This window comes from Rattus norvegicus, chromosome 8 (genome assembly GCF_036323735.1).
Source record: "Rattus norvegicus strain BN/NHsdMcwi chromosome 8, GRCr8, whole genome shotgun sequence".
In the NCBI taxonomy this organism is placed as follows: Eukaryota; Metazoa; Chordata; class Mammalia; order Rodentia; family Muridae; genus Rattus; species Rattus norvegicus.
In genome coordinates, this window is record NC_086026.1 from 64935524 (window position 1) to 64948602 (window position 13079).

Consider the following 13079-nt stretch of genomic DNA (forward strand, 5'->3'; position numbering starts at 1 on the left):
AATTACAATCTACTTCTGACAATAACACAATGACTCAGAGGAACATGGTGGGAAATAATTTAATTATTTTAAAAAAACTGAATAATAAATCAATTCCATCTGAAAAAATGCTGCAAAATTTTACTCTTCATTAAACAATGTCTTATAAAATATGGTTCTTATTTTCTAGTCGTTAAATTTATAGCTAATTCTAATAATAAATACATTAATACACAAAAGAGCTTCATGCTGTAGCTGCAAGATTAAAGATTTAAGGTGAATTACGTTGCTAGGATTTGAGGTGAGACCATGAGGAGAGGAAGAGAAGCATGTGTGGATAACTTTTCTCTGATCCTTTGACCTTTAACATCTTAATTTTACCTTCAAATTAGGCAATCAGCTTCTAGTGTCAGATAAGTAATTGGTTAAATAATTAAGTTTCTAATGAAAATACTTGCTTTTTAATAAGATGGTGGGATACAATCTGGTCCACTGTGATCAAGTTTAGATAGGAAACTCTATTTTTAGAAAACTCACACTGTAAGAACTGTACTATCATATGTATATATTTTACCTTTGATTCTGAAGGCATACACACCACTTTTGAATGTGTTTATCTTAGTGTTTAGGGACATTAAGCTCAATGTAGGTCATGTTTACATTTGTTTTCCAAGTTGGGATTGTTAAGTAGAAAAATAGAAGTCCAACTAGCCCGAGCTTATTGGAGAAGCATTCATTAGTTCTCACTGGATGTTCAAATATTCCCTGGACCAACTTTCTCCTTTTATTACCGCTTCTAACAATGAGCACTCATCCAGTCTTCTTTTACATGAGAGACTTTGAAGAAACAACTATGGCTTTGTGAGGAAGGCTCTATGTCACAATCCAGTATTTTCAATCCAATCTGGAGTTAAGAGAACCTTTTATACTTATATTTTAAAAGTATCAGGCTCATTTGACTGGAAAGCCAAGAAATTCAAGGTACTGCAAAAGAGAAGAACAATTAGACTATTCTGAAATGACCACCAGTCCTGCTCCCAGGACGGGAAACAAGCCAGAACTTAGAAGAAATCATCCTGGGATCATGGGCTGCAGTCTGGAGTGAGCCCGAGACAGAAGACCCTCTAATGGGTCTGTTTGGGTCACAGACAACAGTCAGACTGGTACTATGGTGCCTAGACAGGGAACTAGCATGAGATGACCACTGCTCTGGTGCCACAAAGACGGGGGCGGGGGGCAGATCATGCCCAAGATGAACTCTGCTTGGTGCCAATACACAAACAGCATAGTACTCAGAAGACCACCCCAGACACTGAGGGACCCCAGGCACCAATAAAGGGAGTAAGTAAGTGGTAGAGAAAAGGAAACAGAAGGATGTGGGCACTACTGGGGGTAGTGAGGAACAGTCTGCAGCACAGGAATCTGTTACTACCAAAGGTCAGGAGGACATCCTGGTCTGGGTTGCCACTCAGGGTTATGTTGATGTCTGAGGGCTGTGCAGAACTGGCTCCACCCCTCACCTGGGCATGCTAGGAGAACTGACCCTGAGGTTACTGAGGCAGTTGCAGTACTCAGGTGAGCAGAACATTGCTGGAGTTGCTGGTGAGCCAGCTGAGGATGCGAGTATGGGAAAGCTGGCCCCACTACTATCTCCCAGGTGGTAGTATGAATAAGAAAGAGAGATATCCTTCTCCCCACGTGTCCCTTAATGCCTATGGCAGGTGGGAGACCTGGTCCTGGGGTCATGAGAGCAGTTCCTGCCCGTCACCATCTGCAGCATTTGGGAAAGCAGGCTCTGCACCTCACCTGAGCAGCACAATAGAGTTGATGTCACTTAGTAGTGGCGACAGGTAGGCCAGTTCCAAGGGCAATAAGCATGGGAGAGCTGGGCCTGCCACTTATCTGCTGTGTTGTGACACAGTTCAGGGAGAGATGCTCCCCAGGTCTCTTTCTTGCCCCTTGCCACCTACAGCAGGCAAGAGTGCTGGCACTGAGGTCATCAGAGAAGGAGCTGTCTCTGCCACTTACTTGCTGGAGCACTTGTGAAAAGAAGGTCCTGCATCTCACCTATCCAGCATAGTAAATCTGGCTCTGCATGTAAAGACTGCAGGTGAGCTGACCCCAAGGACACAAGAGTTGGAGAGCCAGTCCTGCCTCTTGTCTGCCCTCCACTTCCTTTGTCTCAAGGAGAGCTGGGCTCCAGAGAATTGATAGGGTCACAAAAGCAAGAGAGTAGGCCCTACACACCATCTGGACAGCAAAGGAGAGCTGATCCTGATGGCAGGAGTGCAGGTGAGCTGGTCCCAAGGCTGTGAGAGCTGGCCCAATAACGTGTTTGTCTTGTGGCAGCATGGTTGAGAGAGATTACCCCTTCCCCTCACCCCTTGCTGCCTACGGCAGGCAGGAGAGCTGGCCCTGGGGTTCACAGAACAGAGCTCCTGCCTGCCACTTGCTGCAGCACCCAGGAAAGCAGATCTTGCACCTCACCTGGGTAGCACAGTAGACTTTGCCCTGGATGTGGGGGGTGTGGGTGAGCTGACTGGGAGGGCATGAGTGCAAGAGAATCAGCCCTGCTTGTCTGCTGGGCAGTGGTGTGGATGAGGAAGAGATAGCCTCCTCCCCTCCATTATCCTTTGCCTCCTATGGCTGGCTAGAAAGCTGGCCCTGGGGTCATGGGAGTGGGAAAATTGGCCTTGTCCCTCACTGGCTGCACCTGGGCACCAGGGTAGAGCTGGCCCTGGTTTCAGAGGTTTTTGGTGAGCACCAAGGGCATGACAGTGGGAAAGCTAGCAGGCTGACCAGTTTGGACACCTCTAAGGCCCAGATCCAGGACTTTGAATTGGCCCATTCCAACAACTCCCCCATTCATGAGCTGCTGGAGTGCATGAAGGGACCTGTCCTACTGATGTAAAATTACAAGATCTCCATGGCACAGGGCAACAGCAGGATATCTGAGAGGGGTCCTAGTGAGGTTCCAGTATTGACAGAGTATCAGAAGCCAGAGACCAAGTACCAGACCAATGAGTCATTGCAATGAACATTTGAAAGCAAAGATGTATGGACAAAAGGGTGTACTGGGACACAGTATGACAAACTACAGTTTTTACAAAGATACTTCTTCCTCTGTTGGGGTGGGGGTTGCAAGGGTGGAGGGCAAGTATGAGGGGAGAGGGAGATTAGTGATGCTTGGGTACATGATGTGAAATTTGAAAGGAATCAATGGGAGGGGAGCCCCTTGGTCTCATGGAGGCTGGATGACCCAGCACAGGGGAATCAAAGGTGCTGAGGCAGGAGTGGGTGGGCAGGTTGGGGGAGCACCTCATAGAGGCAGGGGAGGGAGAGGGAATAGGGAGTTTTGGAGGGGAAACTGGGAAGGGGGATAACATTTGAAATGTAAATAAATAAAATAACCAATGAAATTTTTTAAAAAAGTATAAAAGAGTGAGACTATTGAAAACTCTACACGAATCCAGAAGAAAATGGGCAACCAGCCTTAGGAAGATAGGGCAGTTCCAACTCTGTGGGATGGACACTTTCAATCTCAGCACATTCATGTCTCATGAACAGGCTCTGGTTCCCCCTCCCCCAAATGAGCGCACATGAGTGTGTCCAATACAGACTCTATGTAGTTCCTCTACATTGAAGTGTACAGAGTCCTATAATGGCCGTCCCAGAAGTTACCATTTGTGATCATACAAATTCAAATACCCAAAGAAAAGAACTTCCAGATTTATAATTTTCCAGCTGTAATTTCCTGAGAGAGACAGGCTCGGTCAGGAACCTGTCTGCTGTGTGCTGGATTACAGATCCTCTATTGCTAGCTGGCTTATAGATTGGTTGTTCTCAAGTCACTTATTTTTTTATTACATATGTATATAAGAGTATTGTTCACTAATAACCATATCACAACGTCAATAACAGGTTGTCTTGAAACCTCTACCTAATTTGTCCCAATTCAGCCTCAGACAGATAGATTATTCTTAGGACAAGATTAAAAAACATCCACAATCTTTGCCAAAATATCAAAAGAATGGTCATTTGCCCAGTTGTTTATATTGTTCTTCTCTGAAACATCTTGGGTCCACATTGATCTCTACTATCTTCCAAATTCCTACTACAATGGGCCTCTAAATTCTGCATATAGTATTTAACTGCCTAACCCAAAGCATTTCTTTTCCTCCAAAGAACAGCAAGGTTAGACCTTTCATAGCAACAATCCACTTCTCATACCAATTTCTGTTTTAGTTACTTTTCTATTGCTGGGACAAAACACTATGACCAAGGGAATTTATAAAAGAAGTCATTTAATTTGAGGCTCGCAGTTCCTGAGGGTTAGAGTAAATGACCATCATGACTAGGAATAGGCAGCAGGCAGGCAGGCGTTGTGCTCAATCAGTAGCTAAGAGCTTACATATGATCTATAATAGGCAGAAATAGAGATATAACTAACTGGGATTGTGTGGGCTTTTAAACCTCATAGTCCACCTTCAGTGACACGTGTCTTCTACCCAGGCTACATCCCTAATCATTTCTAAACAACTTTACCAACTAGAGATCAAGTATTCAAATAAATCACTCTGTGGGAGCCATTCCCATTCAAACTATCATGGCATTAAATCATTAGGAGACATTTTAATCCTATGTCCATTTAGCAGAAAGAGTTTTAGGACTCTGTTAGGGACTATGACTGATCTAAGAGAGGTTCTTGGGCCCTTTCAACAGTGCCAGGTAGGGGTTTTATCTCATGGAGTGGGCCTTGGACTCAATCATACAGAGGCTGATTACCCCTAGATCGTCTGGGCCACTGCTGCACCAGTGGGTATATTTTTAAAAATTGTTCAACATCTTTAGCCATCAGGAAAGTAAATTAAAACTACTCTGAGATTTCCATCTTATTTCAGTCAGAATGGCCATGATCAAATGAACAATTGACAGTAATGTAGAAAAGGGGAAGTAGTAAATGCTGCAGGTGATAATGGGAACTGCTATGACCCCACTGGAAAAAAGCATGGAAGCTACTCACAAACCCCAAAGACATCGATCATAGGATCAAACTACAGCACTCTTGGGTCTATACTCAAGGACTCTGTATCTTAGCTCCCAGAGATACTTTTTCTTCCATGCTCATTGCTGCTCTATTTACAAGCCCCAGGAAACTGAAACAGTCTATCTATTAACTACTGAATGGGCACTAGAGATAGTATAGTTACACAATATAGTATATTCTGCTTCTAAGGAAAAACCTTATAAAATCATTAGTTCCACAATTCTTAATCATACTTAAGAAATATTTAAGGGGCACTCACTGGGGGATTGGCTCTGAGATTGAGAGCTTCCTGTTCTTACAGAGAAAATAAGTTTCATTCCCAGTCCCCATAATGCACAGTTCATAATCAACTGTTATACCAGGTCCAGAGGATACACACACACACACACACACACACACACACACACACACACACTCTCTCTCTCTCTCTCTCTCTCTCTCTCACACACACACACACACACACTCACACACACACACACTCAAATAGATAAAAATAAGGAAATATGGGAGAAAATAATATTTTTAGGATGCTATTAGCAATAACTTTGGGGCAAGCAAGGCTATGTAATGGCTACATGAATAATGGAGATGAACAAGGTGAACAAGAAGAACAGTGAGAGGATCATCTGTATTTATAGAACCTAGAGTTGCTGGCCAGGGATGTATCAGGCTGATAGTCAGACCATCATGGAATTTCAGAGTTCCAAATGGTGATTGTTTCTAGACCGTGGCTTAAGTCTTCTGCTTATCATGAGGAAATTAAATAATACAGGATAGCCTAACCCAGTGCTCTCTAGGTAAGAGCCATACTATATCATAGGAAGCATGGAACAATACACAGGACAAGCTGAGGTGAAAACAGGTTCATGCTGCTGAGTAGTAAAAATTAATCAGGGATGAAAAGGGAGATGTGGGCAGTCTGAGAGCAAACGGGGTAACAAGGCATGAAGTTCAGGGACACATTAGGAGTTTGTGCAAAAGAGCAACTGGGAAGAAAATGAGGAAGTATTTTTAAATTTACACAGTGATATATTTTCAGTAGCCTGCTGTACAGTTACCACAGTCAAAACTCTGACCCATAATTCTTCCTGTCTGAAGGAAGTGCAGGGATGGAAATAGAGAAGAACCTGAGGAAAAGAAGGTCCAGCAACAGGCCCAAAGTGAGATCCAGCTCAAGGGGAGGACCTAAAACTTGACACCATTACTGAGGCTATGCGGTGCTCACAAAAAGGGACCTGTCATGACTGCCCTTCAAAAGACCCAACTAGCAGCTCAAAGAGTCAGATGCAGATATGTGCACCCAACCAATGAACAGAAGCTGCTGACCCCTCTAGTTGAATTAGGGAAAAGCTGGAGGAAGCTGAGGAGGAGGGCAACCCAGTAGGTGGACCAGCAGTCTCAACTAACCTGGACCCCGAGATCTCTGAGATACTGGACCACCAGGCAGCATACAACAGCTGAGATGAGGCCCCCAACACATATACAGCAGAGGACTCCTGGGTCTGGCTTCAGTCAGAGAAGATGCACCTAACCCTCAAGAGACTGGAGGCCCCAGGAAGTTTAGAGGTCTGGTGGGGTGGGGTGGGTACATCCTCGTGGAGCCTGGGGGTTGGGGTGGGGGAGGTATGGGATGTGGACCAGAGGGTGGACTGGGAAGGGAATAAAATCTGGAGTTCAAAAATAGATAGATAGATAGATAGATAGATAGATAGATAGATAGATAGATAGATAGATAGACAGACAGACAGACAGACAGGAAAGAAGGAAGGAAGAATCTCTCTTCCCCTTCTGTGAATTAAGCATTGCAGCACACTCAGCTCTAACACTCTAGCTTTGAGACGTTCAGACGGTAGAGTTATGATCTTGAGTCTGTGCTCAGACAGGGGAATCAGTCACTACTAGACGTCCATAGCTCTCAACTCTGACATCTATCTGTGGCAGTGTGAAGCCGAAAACTAAAACCTATTAGCAATGAAACAAGTTCTCCTCCTGGCACTTAGGTCAACTGTTGCCAATATCTGAGGACATCGGTCTAGACTCTCAGGATCTTTATAACAAAGGACTATTTAGTGACTAAAGGGAATCCAGTTCCCAGCAATTTGTCTGGGACTCTAGACTCTGGCAGTCTTGGCCATCGAATGTTCTTCCTGAGTTTGAGAATTTCTGTAGACTTCCAGGCTCAAGCCCAGACTACGGACTCAGCCCTTTCACACACAACACACAAGGTTAGCTTTCTTTCACTCCAATTCCAGAACTTCATCAGCTCTTCTTGGTTTGGGAATACAGTTGACCACACGGTAATTTCCTTATAAGGCTTTCTAGGCTCAATTTGAAATCTGTAAATGAAGTCAAGTATCCCTGCTTTTCTCCTTAATGTGAGGTGTAAGCTCTTGCTATTCAAGCCTAAGTACACACATACTTTTCCAGTGGTTCTCCCATATGGAAACCATAGGGCAGAAATTACTTACAAATGAAACATGAAAAACAGATTAAGAAATTATACTTACTTAGGAGGAATTCGTGAAACTGTGTTCATGTTTGTGGCTGGGGCCACTACTTGAAGGATGTTTTCAAGGGCTGTTAATCCACCAGCAACTTGAAATGCAATTTGATCTGCCACATTCTAGATGGAAACACAAACAGGAGTTAGCACAATACCTCAGGCATAAAATTCTATGCAAATTAAACATTTAGTTGCGTAGCTGAGATATTTGCTGAATGATTTCTCACTGCAGGGAAATAAAGGCAAACAGTGGTGAACATAAGACATGGCCACTCTGAGTTATGAAGTCTAAAGCTTGATGAATGGGACAAATATGAATCATGCCATTATAAATGACTCTATAGTAGTTCCCTGAACGGAAGGCAAAGGTTATATGAGAACAGGTGACCAATCATATTTTGAGAAGACCAAGACTGACTTCTAGAGACAGGCAGAGGCCAGTAAGGGCAGCGGCAGGACTCAGCATCGGGATGAGGACAAAGTACATTTATCAAGCATTGTTCTGTAATCCTAACTCCTACCTAACAAGGGCAATTGATTTCCACAAAGGTTTTCTCCACTGGAATGTTATTCAGCATTATGAGACAACATAATACTTTGGCTGTATGCATATTTCTCTTCTCTTTAGCTATTTTGGAGAGGATATTAAGTGTTTCAGAACTCAATCTATGATTATTCCTATGTGATTTCTGAATTATACGTAACTTTTCTGTGAAGAAACGTCTCTAAATTCTTTGTATTTTTCTGGTATGGGGAAGGAAAAATAAATTTTCTGTAATACTCTTTTAGTTTTTAAGTGCCATGTATGAAAGAAAAGGGATAACAACTTTTTCTAGTCCTAACCCTGCAGCCATCCATATGCTGGACTCCAAAACTAAAGACAATACTAGTATTTAAGCTATTTGAAGAAATAAACAAAGTTGTTAGGGTGGCATGATGTGACTGGTCGCCCCCACCACCACCACAAGAAATATGCTTACAAACAAACAAGCTACGTGAGAACAGTCAGAGCCCTCCATTACCAGGGAGAGAACACAGAAAGAAGCAAGCCTGCAATAGCTGATCTTGAACTTAGTAGCCTCTAGAGCTGTGAGGAAACAATCTGTTGTTTAACCACCCAGTCTGCAATTCTCTGTTACAGCAGCTCTGGAGATAAATACGATCCCTCCACTACTATAACCACTATATTTCATTTAGTAGTATTCTACAATTCACAAATGTGAACCTTCATTGAAGTGCTAGGATATGTGTGTATTTGTTAGCTAGGGAAGGACAAGATACAAGCATGTAATTATTAGCTCCATAAGATAGATGTCCCTGAATCTTCTAATCTTCTGAGCACTAACAATCTGTCAATCAAAGGACCCAGTAAACATGTAGATTTTGTGAGTATAAGCAATTGTATATTTTAATGACTCATTTGCTACTTCTATTTGCCCTATAATAAGCTCATTATGAAAACTAGAGAACTCAAACTTCTAAAATTAATAATTTTAAAACAGCCAACATCAAACTAAATGGAGAGAAACTTCAAGTAAATCCATGGCTAACTCTTTATTCAATATAGTACTCAAAGTTCTAGCCAGAGCAATTAGAGAACAAAAGGAGGTCAAAGGGATACAAATTGGAAAGGAAGAAGTCAAGATATCACTATTTGCAGATGATATACTATATGTAAACAACCCAAAAAAATTCTCCAGAGAACTCCTACACCTGATAAACAACTTCAGCAAAGTGGCTGGATATAAAATCAACTGAAACAAATCAGTAGCCTTTCTCTACTTAAAGCATAAATGGGATGAGAAAGAAATTAGGGAAACTACACTCTTCACGATATTCACAAATAATACAAAATACCTTGGTGTGACTCTAGTCAAGCAAGTGAAAGACCTGAATGATAAGAACTTCAAGTCTCTGAAGAAAGGAAATGAAGATCTCAGAAGTTGGAAAGACCTCCCATGTTAATGGACTGCAGAATTAACATAGGAAAAAATGACCATCTTACCAAAAACAATCTACAGATTCAAAGCAATCCCCATCAAAATTCCAACTCAATTCTTCATAGAGTTAGAAATGGCAACTTGCAAATTCATTTGGAATAACAAAAAAAAACCCAGGATAGCAAAAACTATCCTCAAAAATAAAAGAACTTCTGGAGGAATCACCATCCTTGACCTTAAGAAGTACTACAAAGCAATAGTGATAAAACCTGCATGATACTGGTACAGAGGCAGGTAGATCAATAGAATAGAACTGAAAACCCAGAAAAACAAAAAAACAAAAAAAAAACAACCAAAAAACAAAAAAACCCCAAAACAACAACAACAACAACAACAAAAAAAAAAAAAACAAAAAACAAAAAAACCACAACCCACACACTTATGGTCACCTGATCTTTGAAAAAGAAGCTAAAACCATCTAGTGGAAAAAAGATAGCATATTCAAAAAATGGTGTTGGTTCAAGTGGTGGTCAGCATGTAGAAGAATGCAAATTGATCCATTCTTAGCTCCTTTGAGCTTTGGATAAAGCTCAATTCCAAATGGATTAAGGTCCTCCACATAAAACACGATATATACTGAAACTAGTAGAAGAGAAACTGAGGAAGAGCCTTGAACATGTTGGCACAGGGAAAATTTCCTGAACAAAGCACCAATGGCTTATGCTCTAAGATCAAGAATCGACCTCATGAAATTGAAAAACTTCTGTAAGGCAAAGGACACTGTTAATAGGACAAAAGGGCAACCTGCAGATTGGGAAAATATCTATACTAACCATACATCTGACAGAGGGCCAATATCCAAAATAACTCAAGAAGTTAGACTCCAGAGAACCAAGTAACCCTATTAAAAATGGGGTATGGGCTGGAGAGATGGTTCAGTCATTAAATGCAAGGTTCACAACCAAAATAAAAACAAAGAATTTTCAACTGAAGAATATCAAATAGCTGAGAAGCACCTAAAGAACTTTTCAAAATCCTTAGTCATCAGGGAAATGCAAATCAAAATGACCTGAGATTCCTCCTCAGAGCAATCAGAATGGCTAAGATCAAAAACTCAGATGACACCAGATGCTGGCGAGGATGTGGAGAAAGAGGAACACTCCTCCATTGTTGGTGTACCGAGAGCTGGTACACCTTTCTGGAAACCAGTCTGGAGGTTCCTCAGAAAATTGGACATTGCACTTCCTGAGGACCCAGCTATACCTCTCCTGGGCATATACCCAAAAGATGCTCCAACATACAACAAAGACACAAACTCCACTATGTTCATAGCACTCTTGTTTTTTTTTTTTTTTTTACATTTTATTTATTTATTTTTTTATTAACTTGAGTATTTCTTATTTACATTTCAAATGTTGTTTCCTTTCCCGGTTTCCTGGCAAACATCCCCCTAATCCCCCTCCCCTTCTTTATGAGTGTTCCCCTCCCCACCCTCCCCCCATTGCCACCCTCCCCCCAACAATCACGTTCACTGGGGGTTCAGTCTTAGCAGGACCAAGGGCTTCCCCTTCCACTGGTGATCTTACTAGGATATTCATTGCTACCTATGAGGTCAGAGTCCACGGTCAGTCCATGTGTAGTCTTTAGGCAGTGGCTTAGTCCCTGGAAACTATAGTTGCTTGGCACTATTGTTCATAAGGGGTCACGAGCCCCTTCAAGCTCTTCCAGTTCTTTCTCTGATTCCTTCAACGGGGGTCCTGTTCTCAGTTCAGTGGTTTACTGCTGGCATTCGCCTCTGTATTTGCTGTATTCTGGCTGTGTCTCTCAGGAGACACCTACATCGGCTCCTGTCAGCCTGCACTTCTTTGCTTCATCCATCTTGTCTAATTGGGTGGCTGTATATGTATGGGCCACATGTTGGGCAGGCTCTGAATGGGTGTTCCTTCTGTCTCTGTTTTAATCTTTGCCTCTCTATTCCCTGCCAAGGATATTCTTGTTCCACCTTTTAAAGAAGGAGTGAAGCATTCACGTTTTGATCATCCGTCTTGAGTTTCATGTGTTCTATGCATCTAGGGTAATTCAAGCATTTGGGCTAATAGCCACAATGAGTTCATACCATGTGTGTTTTTCTGTGATTGGGTTACCTCACTCAGGATGATATTTACCAGTTCCAACCATTTGTCTATGAATTTCATAAAGTCATTGTTTTTGATAGCTGAGTAATATTCCATTGTGCAGATGTACCACATTTTCTGTATCCATTCCTCTGCTGAAGGGCATCTGGGTTCTTTCCAGCTTCTGGCTATTATAAATAAGGCTGCGATGAACATAGTGGAGCACGTGTCTTTTTTATATGTTGGGGCATCTTTTGGGTATATGCCCAAGAGAGGTATAGCTGGATCCTCAGGCAGTTCAATGTCCAATTTTCTGAGGAACCTCCAGACTGATTTCCAGAATGGTTGTACCAGTCTGCAACCCCACTAACAATGGAGGAGTGTTCCTCTTTCTCCACATCCTCTCCAGCATCTGCTGTCACCTGAGTTTTTGATCTTAACCATTCTCACTGGTGTGAGGTGAAATCTCAGGGTTGTTTTGATTTGCATTTCCCTTATGACTAAAGATGTTGAACATTTCTTTAGGTGTTTCTCAGCCATTCGGCATTCCTCAGCTGTGAATTCTTTGTTTAGTTCTGAACCCCATTTTTTAATAGTGTTATTTGTCTCCCTGCAGTCTAACTTCTTGAGTTCTTTGTATATTTTGGATATAAGGCCTCTATCTGTTGTAGGATTGGTAAAGATCTTTTCCCAATCTGTTGGTTGCCGTTTTGTCCTAACCACAGTGTCCTTTGCCTTACAGAAGCTTTGCAGTTTTATGAGATCCCATTTGTCGATACTTGATCTTAGAGCATAAGCCATTGGTGTTTTGTTCAGGAAATTTTTTCCAGTGCCCATGTGTTCGAGATGCTGCCCTAGTTGTTCTTCTATTAGTTTGAGTGTATCTGGTTTGATGTGGAGGTCCTTGATCCACATAGACTTAAGCTTTATACAGGCTATAAGCATGGATCGATTTGCATTCTTCTACACGTTGACCTCCAGTTGAACCAGCACCATTTGCTGAAAATGCTATCTTTTTTCCATTGAATGGTTTTGGCTCCGTTGTCAAAAATCAAGTGCCCATAGGTGTGTGGGTTCATTTCTGGGTCTTCAATCCTGTTCCATTGGTCTATCTGTCTGTCTCTGTACCAACACCATGCAGTTTTTATCACTATTGCCCTGGAATATTGCTTGAGTTCAGGGATAGTGATTCCCCCTGAAGTCCTTTTATTGTTGAGAATAGTTTTAGCTATCCTGGGTTTTTTGTTATTCCAGATGAATTTGCAAATTGTTCTGACTAACTCTTTGAAGAATTGGATTGGTATTTTGATGGGGATTGCATTGAATCTGTAGATCGCTTTTGGTAAAATGGCCATTTTTACTATATTAATCCTGCCAATCCATGAGCATGGGAGATCTTTCCATCTTCTGAGGTCTTCTCCAATCTCTTTCTTCAGAGTCTTGAAGTTCTTATTGTACAGATCTTTTACTTGCTTGGTTAAAGTCACACCGAGGTA

The 13079-nt window shown here is 42.0% G+C and overlaps 1 protein-coding gene across 9 annotated transcripts in view; it reads right to left on the reverse strand.

Moving 5' to 3' along the window:
- Scaper (S-phase cyclin A-associated protein in the ER) overlaps positions 1-13079 on the reverse strand; it is a 399452-nt gene that overhangs the window by 106735 nt on the left and 279638 nt on the right. For all 9 annotated transcript variants that reach the window (NM_001427719.1, XM_008766363.4, XM_039082386.2 and 6 more), the window contains one exon: positions 7534-7649. In NM_001427719.1, the coding sequence (NP_001414648.1) occupies positions 7534-7649 (116 nt within the window). The remainder of the gene's footprint in view (positions 1-7533; positions 7650-13079) is intronic.